Genomic DNA, 23,028 nt, shown 5'->3' with positions numbered 1-23,028 from the left:
ATAAAAGATTACTGAGCAATAAAAAATAAAGTACTAATACATGGTACATCATAAATCTTGACAACATTATGCCAAGTGAAAGAAATCAGTCACAAATGACTATATATTGTATTATTTCATTTATATGAGATGTCCAGAATAGGCAAATTATAGAGACAGTAAGTAAATCAATGTTTGTTTAGGTCTGGGGATAGAGAAGGGTGGGGAGAGGTGGAGGGAGAGAGCTAATGGATTCAGGTTTTATTTTATGAGAGACAAAAATGTTGTGAAATTAGATTGTGGTGATTGCGCAAGTGCCGTGAATATACAATAGATAATATACTAAAAACATACACCATAAACCATTTTAAATGGGTGAATTGAATCATATGTGAAATTTATTTCAAATGAATTTATTTAAATAAAGATCTTGTCTGATGTCAAGATCTAATATAATGCTATACTTATCAATATAGTGTGGTTCCATATGTTTATTGCAGCACTATTCACAATAGCAAAGACTTGGAACCAACCCAAATGCCCATCAATGATAGAATGGATAAACAAAATGTGGTACATATACAACATGGAATACTATGCAGCCATAAAAAAAGGATGAGTTCATGTCCTTTGCAGGGACATGGATGAAGCTGGAAACCATCATTCTTAGTAAACTAACACAGGAACAGAAAACCAAACACCGCATGTTCTCACTCATAAGTGGGAGTTGAATAATGAGAACACATGGACACAGGGAGGGGAACATCACACACCAGGGCCTGTTGGGGGTGTAGGGGTTAGGGGAGGGATAGCATTAGGAGAAATACCTAATGTAGACGATGGGTTGATGGGTGCAGCAAACCACCATGGCACGTGTATACCTATGTAACAAACCTGCATGCTCTGCACATGTATCCCAGAACTTAAAAGTATAATATATATATATACGTATATAGTGTGTGTACACATATATATGTAGTGTGTGTACATATATATATATGTAGTGTGGTTCTTGAATAAGGATAGAAACACAGATTAATGAATAGTATGCAGAGTACAGAAGTAGATCCAAACTTATACAGTCTACTAATTTTTGCAAAGGCACCAAAGTAATTTGATAGTGAAAGGAAAGTCATCTCAACAAATGGTGCTGAATACATGAATACTGATATGAAAAAATATGAACTTCAAACTCTTACCTCATACTATAAACAAAAATTAGAGAAAAGCCTAAATATAAAAGCCATAATGTTTTAAAGAAAACATATGAAGACAGATTTGTAACTTGAGGGCAGGAAAAGGTTTCTTAGGACACAGAGTGCAATAGCCATAAAAGAAGAAAGTAGTAAATTAGATTTAATCAAAATTTAAAAACGCTGCTCATCAAAAGACATCATTAAGAAAATAACAGGCTGCCAGGCATGGTGGCTCATGCCTGTAATCCCAGCACTTTGGGAGGCTGAGGCTGTCGGATCACGAGGTCAAGAAATCGAGACTATCCTGGCCAACATGGTGAATCCCTGTCTCTACTAAAAATACAAAAATTAGCTGGGCGTGGTGGCACGTGCCTGTAGTCCCAGCTACTTGGGAGGCTGAGGCAGAAGAATCACTTGAACTCAGGAGGTGGAGGTTGCAGTGAGCCGGAGGTTGCAGTGAGCCGAGATGGTGCCACTGCACTTCAGCCTGGTGACAGAGCAAGACTCCGTCTCAAAAAAAAAGAAAAAAAGAAAATGACAGGCATACATTTCTTCTTCTTTCTTTCTTCTATTCTTTCTTCTATTGATAGAAGAAAATAGGCATGAAAATTTATCTGACAGAAGGCTTGCAAACAGAATATGGAGAAACTCCACCAATTAATATAGTAAGATAAGTGAACAGCCTGTATACAGATGACAAGGTGCACAGCATCATTAGTCATCAGGGAAATGCAAATTACAACTACAGAGATACCACTATGCACCCACCAAAATGACTAAAATTGAAAAGAGTGATGACACCAAATGTCGGTGAAGATATGGACTACTGGAATTTTCATAGATTGCCCATGGGAATGCCAACTGACACAAGCATTTAGTAAAAAGGCTGGATGGTTTCTTCCAATGTTAAGCACAGACCTCACTTTTAACCAAGCAATGCCACTCATAGATACTTAGCCAAGATAAGTGACAACATATGTCCACTAAATAATTGCACACAAATGTTCAGGGCAGCTTTATTCACAACTAAACAAACTAGAACAACCGAAATGTTTAGCGAAGATAAGACGGATAAAGAACGTGTGTGATACTCATTATAGTGAAATACTTTTCAAAAATAAAAAAGAATACGTTACCGATACTCAACATATATGGATTTCAAGACATATTGACCCAAAGCTGTCAGACATAAAAGAGCATATACTATATGATTCCATTTCTATGAAGTTCTAAAATAGGCAAAACTAATCTAAAGTTTAAAAAAGACAAAAAATAAATAAAAACCCTGAACAGTGGCTGCCTCATGGGGATGAAGATTGACTGGAAATGGACATAAGAGAGATTTCAGTGTTATGGAAATATTCTGTATTGTGATAGGAATATGGGTTATACAGTGTGTCCGTTTGTAAAAACTCAATGGTTATGATTTATGCATTTTGATGCTAATTTCACCTTAAAATGCTAAAATAACTTTTAAGAATCATCATCATTGAATGTGGTGAGAAATGGGTAGAGAAGGACAGGATACAAGAAGGGCAGAATGCTGTACGGAGGGGATGAGGATTCACTAGACATTGCTGTCTTTCATATGCCTGAAATGTTGTATAATAAAAAGTTGAAAGAAAGAGGCATTGGATTTTTGTTTGTTTGTTTGTTTGTTTGAGACAGGTCTTGCTCTGTTGCCCAGGCTGGAGTGCAGAGGTGCAATCATAGCTCACTTGAGCCTCAAACTCACAGGTTCATGTGATCTTCCCACCTCCTAATAGCTAGGATTACAGGAGTGTGCCACAATCCCTGGCTTCTTTTTAAAACATTTTTTTGTTTCTTTTATTATTTTTGTTTTTTTCTTTTTTACAAACCCTTGTGTTGACAGCTTTCAATAGATCTCAGCGAAGGAGCTGCTCTGCTGCATACCAAAAAAGTATTTTCTAGAGACATGGTCTTACTATGTTGCCTAGGCTGGTCTCGAACTCCTGGCCTAAAGTGGTCCTCCTACCTCAGCCTCCCATAGCACTTAGATTACAGACATGAGCCACTATTTCTGGCTTTGCACTGAGTTTTAATTATAACCTTTAATCTGACTCTGATCTTTTTTTTCACAGAAATCAAATAGTGAGCTATTTCTTTGAGAAAGAGTATTTTGAATTAATTAAACAGTACCCATTGCTAAAAATATTCTACTTATTCAGACCAGGAACCCGGAGAGTGGACGAATTTAACACAGTGATCAATTTCTTCCATATATTTGCCTAATTACCCTAGAATGGGCTTCCTCAGCCTGGACACTATTCACATTTGAGGCCAGATAATTATTTGTCACGGGGCTATCCTGTGCCCTGCAGGATATTCAGCAGCATCCTTGACCTCTGTGCTCGAGATGCCAGTAGCACCCCCTGTTACACATGCATGCACACACACACACGCACACTTGTGGCAACCAAAAATGTCTCCAGACATTGCTAAATGTCCCCTGGGGGGTGCAAAATTGCCCAGTGGAGAACCACTGCCCTAGAACATGCATTCTCATATGCCCCCTGAGGAGATGAAAATTGATTCCTGGGGAGATCTTAAAATCTTAGATATTACAATTATTTAGGGAAAAAAGTCATTAGGAAACAAAAAAAACCAAAAAAACAAAAAAAATGAGGAGCTCTTGCCTAGTATGCTGATGTCCCTTAATATGACTGTGAACCTAGATGCTTGTATTTTTAAGACATAAACAGATATACAATATATCTGTGGCATTAATATTTTATGGTGGGGAATTATTTTTAAAAAAATCTAAAAAGGCTCCATGGGGAGGAGGGAGTGATAAAAAACAAAGCAAAACAAAACAAAACAAAAAAACAAGTTGAGAAACATTGCCCTCCAAAGAGGTCTGATTCAGCTTTAAACAACCATTCCCTCCAGGGGTTTGGCATGCCCAAAGCAAGCCTCCCAGGATCTAGGGGGAGTCTTCCTTTATTCCCAGAACCTCCACAATTGTCTTGGAAGCTTGAGATGTAGGGTTATAAAAATTCAGGGAAAAAACCATGAGGGGATCTTGTCAAGTTCGCTGATATCCCTTGACATATCAGTGAACATGGGAGCTTTCATTTTTAAGTTATAAGAGAAACCACACAAGTTGAGGTGACCTCAGACACATGGCCACCAATGTGTCCTGTTGGAACAAATGACCTAAGCAGCCCATGCCATTTTATACAATTCTTAAAAGAAAGGAGAGTGGCGGCTGGGTGCAGTGGCTCACGCCTGTAATCCCAGCACTTTAGGAGGCCAAGGAGGGCGGACCACGAGGTCAGGAGATGGAGACCATCCTGGCTAACACAGTGAAACCCCATCTCTACTAAAAATACAAAAAATTAGCTGGACGTGGTGGCGGGCGCCTGTAGTCCCAGCTACTCGGGAGGCTGAGGCAGGAGAATGGTGTGAACCCGGGAGGCAGAGGTTGCAGTGAGCCGAGACTGCGCCGCTGCACTCCAGGCTGGGCAACAGAGCGAGACTCCGTCTCAAAAAAAAAAAAAAAAAAAAAAAGGAAAGAGAGTGGCATTTTTTCAAATTTCCCATGTAGCAGCAAAACCCCTTGACAGCAATTTCACTCCATTAAATGATGCAAAACAAACAAATCTTGCAATTTCCTCTACTTTCCTGTTTCCTCTTTCTTTATGCAAAGGACTGCCCAACCACTCTAAGAACCAGCTGGTTTATAATATTGAATATTCATGCTCGATGGCATTAAACCTGGCATAGATGCATGCTATCATGTGATAATTTCTCAATTCATAGTTAAAACCTACTTAGATTCCTTCAGCAAAAGCAAACTCCCAGACACGCAGCCAGTAAAAGACCCTATAGTCTGTATGCTCCACCTTCAAGGACTCTGCCATCAATAGTAATAACACTGAGGCAAAGCAAGAGCTCTCTAAAAAATGATTCCTCTACAACGAATGCATTAGACCATCATGACGGTATTTGTGACTTTAAAATGATGCAGGAAGAAAGGAAGAACAGTGTGATCAGTAACCTTGTGTGTCAACTTGGCTAGACTATGGTTGCCAGTTGTTTAGTCAAACACACACCAGCCTAGATGTTACTGTAAAGGTATTTTTAGCAGTGAGGAACGTTTGCAATCAATTGACTTTAAGTAAGAAATTATGGAGGGTATTATTTATTACCCTTTATATAAGGTGAGGGGCCTCATCCAATCAGTTCAAGGCCTTAAGAGTAAAGATTGAGGTTTCCCAGATAAGAAGGAATTTTACCTCAAGACTGCAGTGTAGAAATCCTATCTGAGTTCCCGCCTGCTGGTCTGCGTATCTGGGGGGTCAACAATGTAACATCAGTTCTTACCTGAATTTCCAGCCTGCCACCCTGCCCTATAGATTTCAGACTTGCCAGCCACCACAATTTCATGAACCAATTCCCTAAAATAAATCAATCGATTGATAGATTGCTAACATAGATAGATGACTGATGATTGATTGACAGATAGGTAGACAGACAAATAGACAGATAGGTAGACAGGTAGACAGACATCCTACTGGTTTTGTTTCTCCAGAGAGCCCTCACTAATACAAACAAGAACACACACTCCATCTAGGAGCACCTGAACACCACACCACTCTATGAAGATGGGAAGCAGGTGGCAAAGTAGATACCGACTTGCAGAGCTGAAGACAGCTCAGTCTACACACCTGCAGAGGGTGGTGCTGATGAGAGGCAGCCCATTCACCAGGCAGGGCCCTGCAAAGCTTTGAAACTAGAGGCACCAGGTACTGCAGAAAGCAGGGGGTGAACTATGGGGCCGGAAACAGGCAAATAGGTGGAAAGTGCCGATAAAGAGAAGCTAAACTCTCCAGGTTTCCACCCCTCCTTCAAAGCCAGGAAACCATCCCCTTTCCAACTTTTGAGGAAGACAGAAGTTTTAACTATCTGAGGCTCTGGTTTTGGAAAAACAGATGAGTAGAGGGCATGGCTGAACAAACAGATGGAAAATAGGGAGATGATGTGAAAGACTAAGAACTGACCTGTGAGTGCCTATGCCCTTCTGCACAGCTTCCAGAATGCCAGGTTCACATACACCAGGCAGGAGTAAGAAGAGCCTCCTCTAGGGAATCAAACAGCCTCAAAGTAAATGCCAGACGCTAACACTGGAGGTCAACCAATGAAAACCCAGCTCACTCCAGCCACCCTCAGTGAAGCCCAATTAACAAGCCCTGCCCAATTAGCTTTATGATTCAACCTTAAATAACAACATACAGCAAAGGTACCAGATATTTAAGGAAAGCTAGATTCAAAAACACACAAATAAAGGGAAGGTAGGGTACAGATGAAACCTGCAAACAAAGCGGGGTAAGAGATGATGTACCCATGAAAAGACAAAAAAAGGATGTTGATGATTTTTCTAATCAGAGTTCAAGAAAGAGCTCTTGGAAATTGAAAATAGAAAAATCATAATAAAAATTCTACAGAAGCTTTAGTAGATACAAATTTTAAAGTCTCCCTGACAGATTAACAACAAAAAAAAGAGAGATAGACAGTAGGAAAGAAGAGATAATACAAAGATAAGATCAGTCCAGGAGACTCAACATCTGCCTAATACAGTTCCAGGAAGAAGAAACGGGGAATACAAAGGTGAGGCACATGAAGTTCCAGATTAAAAAGACCTACAGAGTTAGCAGAACGATAAATACCAAAAACAAATCCCAGTAAGGTACATCATTGTGGACTTTAGATGGTGAGACACAGAGAAAGGACCATAAAAGTTTCCAAAGAAAGAAAGAAAAACAAAGCAAAGGAATGCGGTCAGACTTCTCAAGCACAGTGTGAACTGGAATCCTGCATGGAAATGATTTTCCTCCTAGAATTCTACATGCAGCTAAAGAATAGTAAACATCTCAAAACATGTAACTTGTATGTACTCATTTATGGGAAACTACAAGATAAAGGGCTTTTCCTCCCTGGTGGCTTTCCCTGTCCCCTGATTGGAATTCTCAGCTCCCCACTCCCAGAGTGTGGTGTTCAACCACTTAGTGTTTGCCTTTATCCTGGAGGAAAACGTGGGCCATGTCTGATCACCCTTCTACTCTCCCCAAGGGCTCATCCTGGTACATACCTAACGGAAAGAACTCAAGAAGCATCTGTTGAATCTTCATCAGCCAGGCATACCTTTTAGGCTTTCTCTGTCATTTAAAAAATGTATTCCACAAGCGACAACTGCCCCTTTTTATACTGTAATAGAGTTTTAAAATGTTTAAAATTGAAACATTCATGTGCACAATTTGAGTGCACTGGTCTTCCTTTAGTAAAGCTTCTTAATACTATCTGTTTGGAGCATGGGCGACTGCAAGGTTAGTAAATTTTCTCTGTAAAAGGCCAGATAATAAATATTTTCAGTTTTGTGGGCCATGTTTCTCTTCTGCAACTCCTCAACATGGCCATTGTAAAGTGAAAGAGGCCATAGACAACATGGAAATGAACAGGCATCTCTGTGTTCCCGTAAGACTCTACCTACAAAAGCTAGCAGCCACTGGACTTGGTCCGCATGCTGTCATTCGCTGACACCTGGACGAGAGTACTGCTTTATTTATTCCCACCATTTTCACAGGAAAGAAGTTTCTTAATACCTCGACTTAGCATTAATAATTTGTTTTTTCTATTTTTCTCTCTTATATCTATCCTTTCTCTGGAAGTTGAATCAGTACTCAATAAAAAATCGGGATTATGCTCTGAGAGACAAATTCTCTTTTCAGAATATCCCTGCTTTAAGCACTATGGGAAGGTACACTGCCTTTCTCCACTTTAAAGCCTAAGCTTCTTTTAGGTTGGATGAAAATCACTTGCTCCTTGAAATTGTGGTCTCCGCTTTTCCAATCAAGGGTGGCTTAGGCTGCCTTACAGAGCAAGCCCCATAAAAACGCTGCCATGGGGAACTGCTGTTTGCTGAGAGTCTGACACAAAAGCCCTTCAGACAAGCGTTGTTTGGCTGCTTATGGTAGATTAAGAACAAGATCCTTTGTTTCCAAAAGAAATCAATGTTTGTTCTTAAGTTCAAAGAAAACCAACTGTTCTAAGGACGATATGAGGACATGGACTCCATTCCAGCTGCCAATTATCTGCAAACACAGCAGAAGCAAAATCCATGTCTACCTAGCATGGAGAATTAGTCTTAGGAGATCCCTCAGTCCAGAACTCCCTTGCCCAGTCACTCAAGTCCAGCCTATGAAATTGACTTTTTAAGGAAAAAAAAGAGTGTTTATATCAAAATGGGAGTCCACTTAGGTCACCCCTCTGAGGAGCAGTCACATCAACTACTAGGCTTCTTATTAGCTACTAAGAAATCCAGAAAACAGCACCGGTGGTTTTTCTAAGTGGATATGGCACTCCCTTCAAGCCAATCACTACCCTGTCATTTAAAAAAAAGGAGAAAATAAATGAAAATACCATCGTCAAAGCCTACAGACTGGGTAGAATTCCATGTCTGCCAGGTAGTAAAAATGTGTAACATTTTAAGTAGCATCATAAGCAAAGGATATAATTGCCTCTGCCAAAAAGCTTGTCTAGCACAGATCAGATGTCAGCCACCCATTTGACAAGGCAGCCAAAAGCCAGCCATGTCAGAAAATGCTTCCTGGTGGTTGGAGGGGAGGGTGTGCATCTAAAATCAACATTTTTGTGGGGTCCAGCTTCTAATCTTTGAGGTCCAGTAGGCTGACAGCTTGAGATATTCACATGACAGCTATTTTGTTCCCAAGTTCAAATGCAACAGTAGACAGTAAATTGTGCTACAGTCCCCTACCAACCATTCTAGAAGCCAGTATTAAGGTTTTCCTTAGAGTTTCACTTCTTAGGTGCTTTTAATTTCTGAAGCCCCTTAAGATTCAGCACCAAGTCTTTGGGAGGACAGAAAGTGACAGGAGGGAGAAGGGAGGAATGAAAGAAGGAAGAGAAGGAAAGGAGAAGAGAACAAAGGGAGAAAAAATCTAAGAGAACTTGAGTGACGCTACCAGGAGACAGATGGAGAGCAGATGGGAGCTGATCCCACGTGAATACTATTCCAGGTACCTCTAAACAATGCCAGCATGGGACTCCCTAGAAACAAGGAGACAATAACTCAATACAGCAGGAATTCCTCCAGCTGGTAACTACAAGGCCTCCAAAACAGGAGCTCACTTAAAATGGGACTGCATAGAGGAAAAAAATATATTTAGGGAGGAAGCAACTCTAAATGGGTATTCTGCATTAAGTCACAGGTATGGCTAGAGCCTACAAGAACTTTGAGCTTTTTTTTTTTTTCTTGAGATGGAGTCTCACTCTGTTGCCAGGCTAGAGTGCACTGGCACAATCTTAGGTCACTGTAACCTCTGACCCCCTGGTTCAAGCTGTTTTCCTGCCTCAGCCTCCTGAGTAGCTGGGATTACAGGCATGCGCCACCAAGCCCAGTTAATTTTTTTGTGTGTGTTTTTAGTAGAGATGGGGTTTCACCATGTTGGCCAGGATGGTCTTCATCTCCTGACCTCGTGATCCGCCTGCCTTGGGCTCCCAAAGTGCTGGGATTACAGGCGTGAGCCACTGCACCTGGCTGATCCTTTCTTTTATAAGGACACCTACCACTGGGCTTAGGGCTCACCCTAAATCCAGAATGATCTCATCTCGAGATCTGAACTTAATTGCATCTGCCAAGATCCTTTTACTTTTCCTTTTTCTTTTTTGGCATGTAAAACAGGTTCATTCTTTCAAATAAAAATATACATAGCGAAAGGATTATGACAGTCAAACAAGTTACCATATCCATCTCATCACATGGTTACTTTATTTTTTTGTGATGACAGCACCTGAAATCTACTCTCTTAGCAAATTTCTAGTCTACAATGTCATATTATTATCAACCAAGACCCTTTTTCCAAATAAGGTCACACTCACACATTCCAGGGGCTGGGACTTAAACGTATCTGTTTGGAGGCAACTACTCAACTCACCACAGTTTCCAACAAACTAGAGAAGAAAATTCATTATTTACTTAAATAAACATGGACTGTAAATGTTTTGTTGTATTTGATTATTGAAAGTCCCAAGACAGCAGGAATTCCTCCAGCTGGTACCTACAGCTATTCCTGTCAGAGCTGGTGTCCTTAGACAAGTTACCAAGCCTGCCTGATCCTCAGTGCCCTTATGTGTAAGACTGGGACAATCCCCCACCTGCTAGGTTGTTGTGCAAGTTGACACTGATTCATTTAGAGTGTCTGCCCCCAGCTAATGTCTCGTTGACAGGCCCTAGTCTTCAACGGCTCTGAGCAACATGTTCAACAGCCACTCCCCAGGAAACAGCGTTCAGTTATTTCCTGATTCAGCCATTAGTAGGATGTGTCTCGGGTATTTAGAGAAAAAAGAAACTAAAATAGCAGGCTTGCTAAAGGTAAATAATAATCAGACTCGTGGGAGAATTCAGGACTTGGCATCATGAGAAGAGCCTGTTGTATTCAAGATGGTCACCTGTGACCATAGTTCTCCAGTTATCCCAGGAATCATCAACTTAAATACACCATCTGTCACTACCTGGGCACTCCCCAGGACACAAGCTGCATCTTATTTATCTTTGCATCCCCCATGCCTGGCACAGTGTCTGGCACCTGAGTCATGCAATATGAACTGACGGATGGATGATGGCACAAGCCAGAATGCTCAGGGAACTTCAGCTCTGATAATCAATAATCACATAGACAACTACTGTTTATTGAAAGTCACAATACTAAGTGCTTTACATATACTGCATGAATTACATAAGATAATTTATGTTATCATTTTGGCATAGCTGCTGCTCCAGAAATGTGACTGATCATCACCACTTATTTTAATCTTCATTCCAACCAATAATGGAGGCATTCTTCTTCCCATGTTACACAGCAGGAACTGAGGCACAGGGAGGTGAAGTCACAGAGCTAATACCTGGCAGAGCCACGGTTTGTTAGACTTCAAAGACCTGTCTCTTTTTCAGCTACATTGCACAGCTTCTGATTCACAGTATTAAGTCTTTGTTTTAAGGTGTTCACACATCTATAGTCAGACTATAAACTGGAGGCATGGGGGGACGTATATGTATATGCATGTATATATGTATGTATATGTATATATGTATACATATGTGCTATATGTGTACACACACACGCAACACCTGAATTGAAGAAATAAACTAGAGAGAACAATGACCTAAACAATGGAGGGTCCCAGGGAGCATGGAGCATTCCTTTGTCCTGAGTCGTACCGTGCAGGGGTAAAGTATCACATGTTACACTCTGCCAAGCTCATGAAAGCAACACATGCAATGTTCTATAAGCTCCAGAGCCTCATCCAGGGCTTATTACTTCCTGTTGAATAATCTTGTTTCTAAGCCAAACGCCGTAAAGTGAAGAAAAATGGACTGCGCTTAACATTCCTGTACCAGTGCTTTTCTCTGCACCTAAATTCCCAAAGACAGTGAGCAGGAAACATGACTGGGGGCATTAAGAGAATCCCAGCCATGAACTTACAGGAGGAATGGATGCTGGGGAAGCTTTTGCGGCCCTCGGACACCAGATCGGGGTCACCTGTGCAATGCATTTCCGAGTTCATCACTCCATCTGGAAAGCAGCGGTAAAAGAAATCGGGGCGAGGTCTACAAAAGACACCATGGACATTTTCAATATAAAATGCTGCCATCACAAATGACCCCAAGCTGACCCCCCCAACTCCCCACTGCCCCCAGCTCCTTCCTCAGCCCCCTTGGCCGTCAACACTGGAGCTCCCCACAGAATACTCTAGACACAGCCATTTGGGGAAAAGCTCAGGCTTTAGTGTCAGAAAAATCTGAGTTGGCACTCCCACGTACCACTTACTCACTTTATGACCTTGGGAAGGTCACTTGGTCTCCCCCAGCTTCAGTTTCCACATCTGTAGAAGGGGGAAATCAATACTGACCCAAAGCTGAGGTCCTGAGGATAAAGTGATATGACTTACAGGAGGCACCTAAGCAGTGTCCTCTGGCCCAAGTTCCTTGTTTGACAGGTGTGAAAAGGAAGGCTTCATGCCACCTGTGGACTAAAAGTTACTTCCTGTCTTGATCTACCACTCTATTGTTGGATATTGGTATGGATTGCTCAAATGCCAATCCATAGGTCTCATCCTGAAGAGAACGATAAATAAGTAATCCTATTTATCTACTGCTCTACTGCTTGATCTATTTCAGAGGTTGCCTCTGAGATCCAAGACTCCAGGCTCCTCGTGTCCATACATCCTGAATTTGGGCAGCCGCTTGCCCTTCCTGAAATGGCAGGCCTCACCTGGCCTCACTGAGAGACCTTGAATACTCAGCTCCATGATGCAAAAGACAGTGCCCCAGGTTGGCCTCTCTGGTCTAGGACATGGGAAAGAGACTTCTAAAGGGACATAGGGGTGGCCTTGGGCCTGAAGTCGAGCCTCTTGCAGCAATCACAGCTGTAGGAAGTCCTGAGTGCTTACTAGGCTTCAGACACAGTGCTAAGCTCCACACACCCACTGTGCCATATAATCCTTAGGAGAACCCTGAGGCAGAGCCTGGAGCTGTCTGTATTTTACAGGTACAAAAATGAAGGCTCTTCATTGCTCAAGGTCACACACATCCGGTAAGTCACAAGGACAAGCTCTGAACACCAGCGCCTGGATCTTCGTGCTGACACACTTCACCCCACGCTTTACTGCCTCACTCGAATGAGGGTCCTCACACAGGTGGGTGATGGCCTATCACCTCACATTCATACTCAACTAATCTTCGCTGAGCACCTACCACGGGTGAAGCTTAGCTAATGTTGGAAACACAGCGCCTGCTTTCTGAGCACTCCAGGTCACAGTCCTGATCACTGGTCCTTCAGCTCTGCAACTCAGGTAGGGCCTAAGCAGTCTACCAGAACAGCTGGGGTACTGTCTCTCCAGTACTCAGCCAGTGTTTCTCCAAGTATGGATGTCCACCTAATGCACCAGAACCTCAGAGGGGCGAGGCCTGAGAGTGAGCACTGGTCAGGGCACACAAAGTTAAGGGAACACAGCAGCAACAGGCGCTGTACTGCCTGATTTTTATCTATCTCCTGCCCCCTCAGTCCCTGGCCTGCATCCAGTAGATAAAATAAATACTAACGTTCTGAGAGGGGATCTAGTGTGTCCCAGGCCAACAGCCAGCTAGAGTTAGTTAGGTCTTGAATTCAGATGTTTTGACTGCTCATGTCTGTAGAGACCAGCTCTTCACCAGAGCAGTCAGAAGAGAAGGAAAGATAAATGGAAAACAGAAATCATTTCTCAGGGGCAGTAAGAGAAATGTGCCATAAGCCAAGGCTCAAATGCCAATCCATATGTCTCATCCTGAAGAGAATGATAGGTAAGTAATCCTACTTATTTATTAGAGGCCAAAACTGACAAGTGAGTGGGTGTCCTGGAAGGCCCTGGGCTGGCAGGGGAAGGATCTGAAAACACCAGCAGTGAGGTTTGTCCCAAAAGAAAGTATGGTCAGTGGCCCTTCCTTGCTAGTGATCTGCTTGTCCCACAAGAAAGTATGGTCAGTGGCCCTTCCTTGCTAGTGATCTGCTTGTCCCACAAGAAAGTATGGTCAGTGGCCCTACCTTGCTAGTGATCTGCTTGTCTCACAAGAAAGTATGGTCAGTGGTCACTTCCTTGCTAGTGATCTGCTTTCTAAAATAGTGAGTTCATAATTCAAAGGAAAGATCTGTGCTAAGGATGGAAAGCTCAGAAGGACAACGATTTAAGGGAGACCAGATGAGCTCAAATCTGTCCCATCCAGTGTCCTCTGGCCCAGCTTCCTATATAGATGACCCTGACAGTCTAAGTCACCATTTCATTCTTCTTGGAACTTACCTTCCCACTATTAATTTAATAGTGTTTGTGCAGACTCCATTCAAAGCAAGAGCCAAGGACACCGCTACAAAACAAAACCAACAGACAGAAAAATAGCAAGCTGGCTCTCAAATCAAAATCATCATCATCATTATCATCATCATCACTGTTACATTATAATACTATTTAATGACAAGAGAAATATGAACGAATACTTTGAAAACAGAGATACGTTTGGGTTGCTACAGCAAAATATAATTAAGCCAGGACTTTGGAGAATGACTCATAAAATTCTAGGCCCCTGTGACATGAAATTTATCTCTCCTCCTTGACTGAAATTTTCACAATCACAGAGGAGCTCATCTATCATTTTCTCGCCTGATATGAACAGATTTAATACCACAGCATGTAGAATTTCTTTTACTGGTAGCAAGAAACATAACTTTTTTTATTTCCTCCTGGCAACCTTCTCAGACATAATTCTAATCGGAGCAGCTGCTGGAATCCTACTGCAGAAAAGGACATTCCCACTTGGCAATTATCTCATTATTGACCCATCACCGGCCGACAGCTGTCCATTTGTTATCAAACAAATCACTGTTTCTGTGAAGGTGCAGAGTCCAAAAGCCTCACTGGGTTTGGAGGTCTGCCCAGGCGGTGCTTTTTGCCATCTAAAACAGCAAGAACTTCTGGGATACATTATTTGACTATACAGAGCACAGGAACTTTCTCCAAACAGTTTGGGAAGACTTTGCCAGATGCAGCACAGATTGTCCCGAAGGCGGCAGGTAATATGAGTCACAGAGCTTTCACTGCAAAAATGTTGCACTTCTCTCCTGTGGTTTATCGAGAGTGCGTAAAAGGCAAAGTCATCACCATCAATGTGATAGAAGGTCAAATGCCTCACCGAAGAAATACAAACCTATTGATGCCCCATTCCACTGCTTTGTTGAATAATAAAGCATGTGAGCTACCATTTCCCTTTGGCAAATATTAACTGTTCAATACTAGCTGAGATCTATATAAGAATATAGCAGTGAATGGGGGCATTTTTGGGAAGAAGCTGCCTAGGGCAACTCACGGCCCATTGAGAGAGACAAATGTGTTGTTCTATGAGCAGAAAGTACTCCGGAACGGCCAACATGGTCACTAAGAGTACAAGCCACAGAGATGGGAACACAACCCAACCTGCTTTTAACAAGTTATCTGAAGCAGAGAGAATGGGAGGGACACATTCAAATGAACATCTTTGTCAAGGGGAAACAAATCACCTAAGTGTGAGATGGGGGCAACTGGCCATATCTGAGCATAGCAGAAAGGAGGGACAGGCCACAGACTTGGAGGGCAGAGCGTGAATCAGCTGCACAGCACTGCCATTAAAACACTGAGCATGCAATGGGGGTGCAGAAATTGGAACTGAATATGAGGGAACTTGGAAAGATCCACTGATTGCATTCTGAACACATAGATCCTTCCTTCCTTAAATGCCAGCTTCCCTTCTCTCTGGCAAGCTCAGAGCACTGTGGAGAGGCCTGTCTCCAAGAGGGGAGAGCAAATTCTCTGGGATATCTTTGCCATATTCTCTCCACAAACCCTGATAATTAACAGGTTGTGAGATTGCCGCAAAATTATTGTGGTCTTTTCTCTGTTAGGGCTGGCCTGCCACGCTCACTGCTGTGTTTTCCCAGTGGGACTGGACTCATTCTCATCCTGGTCCTAGCATGGCGTCTCTGGGAACAAGCATCCCTAGCCAATTCCCTATCGCCCCACGTAAATCTTGGTGAACTTCATACACAGCCACGGGGATCACTTCCCCAGCCTCTGAGCCTGGTGGGCTTATCGCAGCACAGAGCAGTTCTTTAAAAAGTCTGAAATAGCTGAGCTGGAAAATGTATGGATATGATATAACCATCTACAGTTGGCAACTTTCCTGTCTAATCCAAACACATGAAGGAAACAGAAAGGTAGGAAGCTGGTGATGATATTTAACATGGAGGTCATTTCAGCATTCTAGAAGGAACCCAAACTGCTTAATATTTTTATTGGAATAGCACAACCCTCCGGGGATCAATGCAGGAGCCCCTCATTGATACCAGAGAGAAGGCTGTGCTGGGATCAGACCCATGAAAGGCTGGACAAACAGGAAAATAAATGGCCCCCATCAGGAATACTTGTTCATTAACAATAACCCAGTGGGTGTGATTCATAAGGGCTGTTCTCTTTTTACAGCATCCCACAGCAGTGTGGGTTTGAGAGAAGAGTCAAAAAGACAAACCATACTGTGTCTGATAAAAAATTTCAAAGCAACATGTCCCATGAGTCGGCTTGTAAGCAGCCTGTACTCAGGACGCTACTGGTTATAAGCATTCCAGGGGATTAGAGGGCTTTTGTTGTTACTTTTGTTGTTGTAGGAAATTCAGCACTATCGTGCTTTTATAACAGGGTTCTCTATTATACAGACCTGACTGTTCTGCAGCCTGAATTCCTAAAAGCCCAGTGCTGCATGGGGCAAACCTCACTCCTCTCATCCAATGCCAGATGCACAAACATGGCCACTGTTTACCTGGAGATGAGGGCAGCACTTGGGATCCAGGTTTGGAAGCCTGGGTTAAAGTCTGCTGAAGACATCTGAGTAAAGAAGCATGCTGAGAACTAAACCTCCTGGTCGATAGAGTCCTGAATTCCAGACAACACTGGAAAATCTACAGCCAGTTTTCTGTCTTTGGCTTTTAAAGATCACCCACTCCCACCCCCTACTTCCAAGACTTCCTAAAAGTAGTGATTGAAAAAAAAACCTCTACACACAATGGGAGGCTGTTCATCATTTTTATAGGGCAGGCTCTCATTTATTTAGGCAAACAGAACATCCAATAATTCCACCTTCTCTGTTAACATATAGGAGACAGAGTATGACGTTCAATTTTGAAATGTCATCCTAAGGGAGATTTAGCTGAGAATGAAAAGTCTGGAGAAGGCAACTGTGAGCTACTTACTGCTGTGATGGCAGCCCCACTCCAAAAGCCAGCCGTCAGTGAGAATCATAACCATGAAAGACAGTTCTCACCCACAGTCACTTATCTTGAGACTCCATGCCAGGGGAGCCACTAGAATAAAGAATGAACTAAAGGGATTTCCAAATGAACTGAGGGGGCTCCCAACAGCACTTTTTGGAGACTATGGTGATATCCATCCAAACACTGCCTGGCCACTCAAGCCATGTGTGGAGGGACACCTACCTGCATCCTTGGAGAGTGTGACCTTTTTCCGCCTCAGCTGAGGAGACTGAAACCTGTCACCAAAAGTCCAAGCCACACAAGGGCAGCCTGTGGTACACACCTGACCTGAGGGAGGGCATCCACAGGCTGGCCAGGGACTCATGGCTTTTGTGTCCAGGCTGGAGAAATGAGCTAAGCCAGAGACTCTGTCTAGGAAGTCTGGACCAAGAAACACAGTGAAGCTTGGTGGGTAGGCATCGAAGTTGAACAGGCAGACAGATTTGTGGCAGAAATCACCACCACCAAGCCTCACATAAACCAGACATGGGGCAGCAGAAACAAAGTTGAGGCAGAGGAATTAGGCTGGGAGTGTGAGGAGAAGAGGCAAGGCACATTGCAGTGGTCATGAGCCAAGAGGGAGGTCTCCCCTCCTGATGGCCCAGCTCCCCATTCCAGTCCCTGTGAGGTGCCTCTGAACTTTCCCCCCTTTTTATTGGATGTCTGTGAGATTGCTTATCAGAGCCCTGTAATTAAACCCCTAATTTATTTGAGCTAATTTGAGAGGGATTCTGTTCCTTTCAAGTAGATAAGGCCTAACAGGAGCCTGGCTATATAGGAAGCGTTCTCTGTGCTGCTTTAGGGCAGGAGCTGCTGCTTGTCCCACACTCCCTAGATGCAGCTCTCACACTCACTCCCTTACCATGGAAAAGGGAGGACCATATTTTGCTACATTTTCATTTCCCCAAAGCCCAATAATTAACAAACAAACATACCCTTAAGTGAAGGCTCTCATTTTCCAGACTTACTATCCCATTGAATGGTAAGTCCATATAACACACCAAAAACAAAATTTGGGCTGAGGATTTGGGTAACTTTTAGGTGACGTGTCAAAAAAAGAAAAAAATCAACCTGATTTGGTTTTTCTCATGGTCAAAAAGCTGAAAACCTGGCTACAGTTTAGTTTATTTTGTTTGCTAAACAAGCCAAGTCATTTTGGCTATCTCTTATTGCTGTCATTTACTCAGGATTTGATTAACATGAAGACCAGAAAAACATATTTAATCCTGAAATGTCAAACTCTTGTCCCATGCAGACATGGCTCGGCTTGGGAAGAATTTATAACAATGATGTTATAATCAATGACAAAGATCATAGCACTCTTCATGTAATAATGAACACTTAACTACCAAAATGTCTTCAAATCTAAGATGAGTTATAGAGCTTGTTTGTAATATCTATTTTATTTTACACCCACATTTGCCTATTATTGCCTCTAGCCAACAGCATTTGGTCGAGGAGTCTGTGGTTGATTTCTGAATTGCCCATAATGTGGGTCTATTAGCCAAAAATGTGAGAGTGGACAGTCGGAGGCAACAAAGTTTTAGATTTACTTTGCCTTACTGCCAAGAGCTACCCGGAGTCTGCGCCTGAGCAGCACAGCTCTCTGGTGTGTATGGGGTGTTACGAGCATTCAGCACAACGGACAGCCACAGTGGGCGGTCTCTGAATATCCTTCATTTAGGACCGCACATTGGCTCTTCTTTGGGCTTAAAGTTTATCTTTATCTTATCTTGTTCCTCCCCAGCTTAATTTGACCAAAAGAAAAAATCAGTTGGGTGTAACTGAGATTTCTTAAATGTGATCATCTAATTAAGGTCAGCCCCATTCCCTAAAGCAGGAACTGTGAATACTCTACCTAAGAAGGCTTCCTTAATTTCAGTCTTGTCTGTTCGCCGGATAATTTTCACCACACAAATAACAGCCAGGGGTGTGAGGAAAGAAATTGCCTGGAAGAAATAACAAACAATCCCTTATGAGGACATCAGTTTGCTATCAGAAGGGCTGACTGATAATTAGTTCCCGTTAGCTTCATTTAGACTCCCTGGTTGAATAATCTTACTGAACTCCTGACCTCAAACAAAAAAAAAGGATGATGTATGTCTGTGTTTAGAGACTACACAGACTTTAAAAATGGAAGATCTGATTGTAGGTTATAATTGATTTGTAATTGCTGAGAGCCATGTTTAAAGCAGTGACTTTTTAAATGGAAAAGAATAGTCTATAATTACGATGAATCATGTCTGCCAGTAATTCCCCTCATGCTCTCCTCTGTGGAAGGGTGAGGAACCCTTGGCCTCCCACTCCTATCTCTCTGGAAACATGAGTGCATTTGAGACTCACTTAGAGTCAATCAATTCATTCCCTTTTGGTGTTCTTTTGTTGAATATTTATCTCTTCTGCAAAGCAGAGTTTAGTCCGTTTGTATAAAGACTCTCCTCTTCCCTTCCTCTACCCCCTTTCCTCCACATAGATGCTCAACTCAGACTTAATGAGTTAAACTGGTGGGATTCAGATGCAACCAACACTCATTACAAAACCTCCTGTGAGGTAGAAACCATGCTAGGAACCGTCAAGTCCAGGAGCCTCTTACATCCTCATGATAACTCTGTGACTGCCTCCTCCAGGCTTGAGGACTAGGTGATGTGCCTGGGAACATACAACTGGACAGGGGTGAGGCCAGGATTTGGGGACAAGGTTTCCATTCCCATATTGAGTCTTTATTCCAGCTTTCCGTAATTAGTAAATTGTTTTTAAACCTTCCACCAACCATATAAAAGGCATTTATGTTACTTCCTCATGACTATAACATCTCAGGATAACAATATCAGAAGAGACTGAACATCTCACAAATCCAGAATTGGCCTAGCAGTCAGTGGTGGGAGGGCTGAGGTGTAACTGTTGACCAATAGTGTTCATAATTCTGGAAATCTCTCTCTCTCTGCTCTAGTAAGACATCACTTTTTGGAGATGGGCTTCCTGATGGGACTAAGGCATGGATGGAAGATGCTCTTCTTTTTTAAATGTATTTTTTATTTTTTTAGATGGAGTCTCACTCTGTCACCAGGCTGAAGCGCAGTGGCGTGATCTCCGCTTACTGCAACCTCCACCTCTCGGGTTCAAGCAATTCTCCTGCCTCAGCCTCCTGAGTAGCTGGGACTACAGGTGCACACCACCACGCCCAGCTAATTTTTCTATTTTTAGCAGAGATGGGGGTCTCACCATGTTGGCCAAGAACTCTTCTTTTATGAAAACAGAATTCAACCAAATGAATGCAGGCTTAGATGCTCCACACCCTTACTACAACCAGACTGCTAGAGCTCAAATTATCTCAAGGACTCCTCTTTGGGAACTGTCTTCAGAGGTCATTTGTATGAGACATGAAAAAAGCCCTCTCCTTACCTGCCACCATTTCTTTCTGACCAGAAGTGGTAGTAACCAGTTTGATGATTCAGCTGTGGCCCTGAATGATTTGGACTGTTTAAAAGTCAAATAAGCAAGTCTTGCCACCATGGAGGGTATTCAGGTGCTAAAGGGCAGATGCACTAGAGGAGATTCAGAACTGCTACAGAGAAAGCAGAGGATTCCCCTGCGGACTATTCAGAAGGGCAACACTCCTGAGTTAAGAGGTCCAGTAAGTCTGTGCCATAAGTTATTGGGCAGCTCTCACACCTAAATAACTACACGGCTTGTTAAAGTACTGATTTCCTCAAACATGCTTATACAGCTGGTCTGGAAATGTACTTTTTTTTTTTTTTTTTTTTTTTTTTGAGACGGAGTATCACTCTGTCGCCCAGATTGGAGTGCAGTGGTGCGATCTCGGCTCACTGCAAGCTCCGCCTCCTGGGTTCACGCCATTCTCCTGCCTCAGCCTCCCAAATAGCTGGGACTACAGGCGCCCGCCACCATGCCCGGCTAATTTTTTGTACTTTTTTAGTAGAGACGGGGTTTCACCGTGTTAGCCAGGATGGTCTCTATCTCCTGACCTCTTGATCTGCCACCTCGGCCTCCCAAAGTGCTGGGATTACAGGCATGAGTCACCACACCCGGCCCGGAAATGTACATTTTTAACAGTATCTCAAATGGTACTGATGCTGATGATTGAGAATTATGCCTTAGACTTTTGACTCATGCATTTAGTGCTTAAAGAACAAGAATTGAAGCACCACTTACTAAAGTCCAATGTTATGGTCAAGGCCAAAGAAGTCCTTGTTTCTCCAAATCCAAACATGAAGACTACCAGCTTACCGTTCTGTTTTCTGTCCCTTTAAGCACTGCATACAGACCAGGCAATGTGCTCCCAAATAGGAGAAAGCAACTCACTAAATAGTGAATGACCCAGTAATGACTCTACCAAGTCAGCGTTTATATAGGAGAACAACATGGTTTTGAAGGAAACATTTCAAGACAATCCCAGCTGGTATAATCTAAGGTTAGGCAACAATGAAACCCCAGAAAAAAATATGAGTTGGGATGACTTTCCCAATGAGGCTTCCAAAGGAAATTCCAGAGCAGAAAATCACTGCCTACATAGGAGATGTGGGTGCCAGGTGGGAGGCGCTCAGGATCAAGGCCAGGTGTGCAGGTTGAAGAATTCATTAGAGCTGCCCAATGACTCCAAGCTCGTGGCCTGATGGCCCAGCGGTCTCCTTTAGAACTGCTCCCTGCCTCAACTTGCCTCTTCCTAATTGGACCCTCACCCCCACTTCCCCAACAAGGCTGGACTTAATTTAACTTATGCTGCAAATTTCCTAGGTAGATGCATATTGGTATCTTTTCTAGGACCACTATCAACTGCTCTTGAGCCAATGCTAAGCACCTAGGAGGGCCCAAGGCTCCCCACATCAAGGGCTTCCCAGGCAAGGGAATGCAGCCTTCAAAGTGCCATGGTTCCCACTCCAGAGTTGCTGCAGCAGAGGTGTCTGTGTGATTGCAAGATGTGGCTTGTTTCCTCCTCTCATCCTAAAAGCAATGGGCCCTGGTGTCTCATTCTTCTCCTGGAAATGTATCTGCCATATCCTTGGGCAGCACAGTCCATGAATCACGATGGATAGAGACATAGTTACATGTATCATTCACCCCCTTATACACAAACATTTTGTAATGAAAGTTGGAATTAAGAGGTGAACTTCAGAAGCCAACACATTAGGAAAACAACTTCCTCCTGGGGCAAAACATCTCTGAACTGGGTAAAGGAGGAATGAAGAGAGTAAGCACCCCACCACCACACTTTCACTCAGCAAAGCAGATTGAATCGAAACCAGTGCATAAGCATTCCACTCTTCGGACAAAAGCCATTGGTAGCTGCGGTTCTGCTGCCCGGGCCAGGGGAGCAGATGAAGATGGACAGAGGGATGTAAAGTGGGGATGCTCCCTTGTACCTCCACACATGGGCAGAGGTGGAGGAAAAACATGAGCAAGCAAAATCTCCCTTGGTATTGTTTTCTCTTCTGTTAATGTTTCCATGGCTAATTTTAAAAGAATCAAATCCCAGGAAATCCTAGGATGAGCCCAGGGTAGGAAGATGGAGAGTGGTCAGAGCTTATTAAATGAGACCTGACAGAAAACAAAGAATTCCAGCCAAACACTGCTGCAGGATTCAGAGAACATATTGAACCCTTCTTGGACTTGAGTTCTGCTCACTTGTTATGAGTATGGGGCTGCTGAATGTACATACCTAGGTTAGAATAACAAAAGCTAACATGTACTGAGAACTTACTAAGGACTATGGTCTATTCTAGGCACCCCATGGAAATTAACTTTCACTTCTCACAGCAATCCTACGTGGAAAAGGCTTCTTACTTAATGCATAGGAAAATAAAGCACAGAGAGGTTCAGCAACCTGCCGGAAGTCACACAACTAATCAAATGGTAAAATGAGGATTTGCACCCAGACCATCTAAATTAGGCTCTGCACTTTTGACCACAATGTTAGAGCAGTTCCTACC

The 23,028-nt window shown here is 42.9% G+C and overlaps 1 protein-coding gene across 6 annotated transcripts in view; it reads right to left on the bottom strand.

Moving 5' to 3' along the window:
* The window catches only part of PLPP4 (phospholipid phosphatase 4), a 144,698-nt gene that overhangs the window by 59,107 nt on the left and 62,563 nt on the right, over positions 1-23,028 (bottom strand). For 4 of the 6 annotated variants that reach the window (XM_063727783.1, XM_054522961.2, XM_002821210.5 and 1 more), the window contains 3 exons: positions 18,939-19,029; positions 14,049-14,112; positions 11,699-11,823 (listed from right to left, as the gene is read on the bottom strand). The exons of 1 other annotated variant lie outside the window; for it this stretch is intronic. In XM_063727783.1, coding sequence (XP_063583853.1) covers positions 11,699-11,823; positions 14,049-14,112; positions 18,939-19,029 — 280 coding nt within the window. The remainder of the gene's footprint in view (positions 1-11,698; positions 11,824-14,048; positions 14,113-18,938; positions 19,030-23,028) is intronic. One more of the 6 variants, XM_063727784.1, reaches the window with a different exon arrangement.

The sequence above is a fragment of the Pongo abelii genome, chromosome 8 (genome assembly GCF_028885655.2).
Source record: "Pongo abelii isolate AG06213 chromosome 8, NHGRI_mPonAbe1-v2.0_pri, whole genome shotgun sequence".
Taxonomy (NCBI): Eukaryota; Metazoa; Chordata; class Mammalia; order Primates; family Hominidae; genus Pongo; species Pongo abelii.
This window is presented reverse-complemented; position numbering and strand designations above follow the sequence as displayed.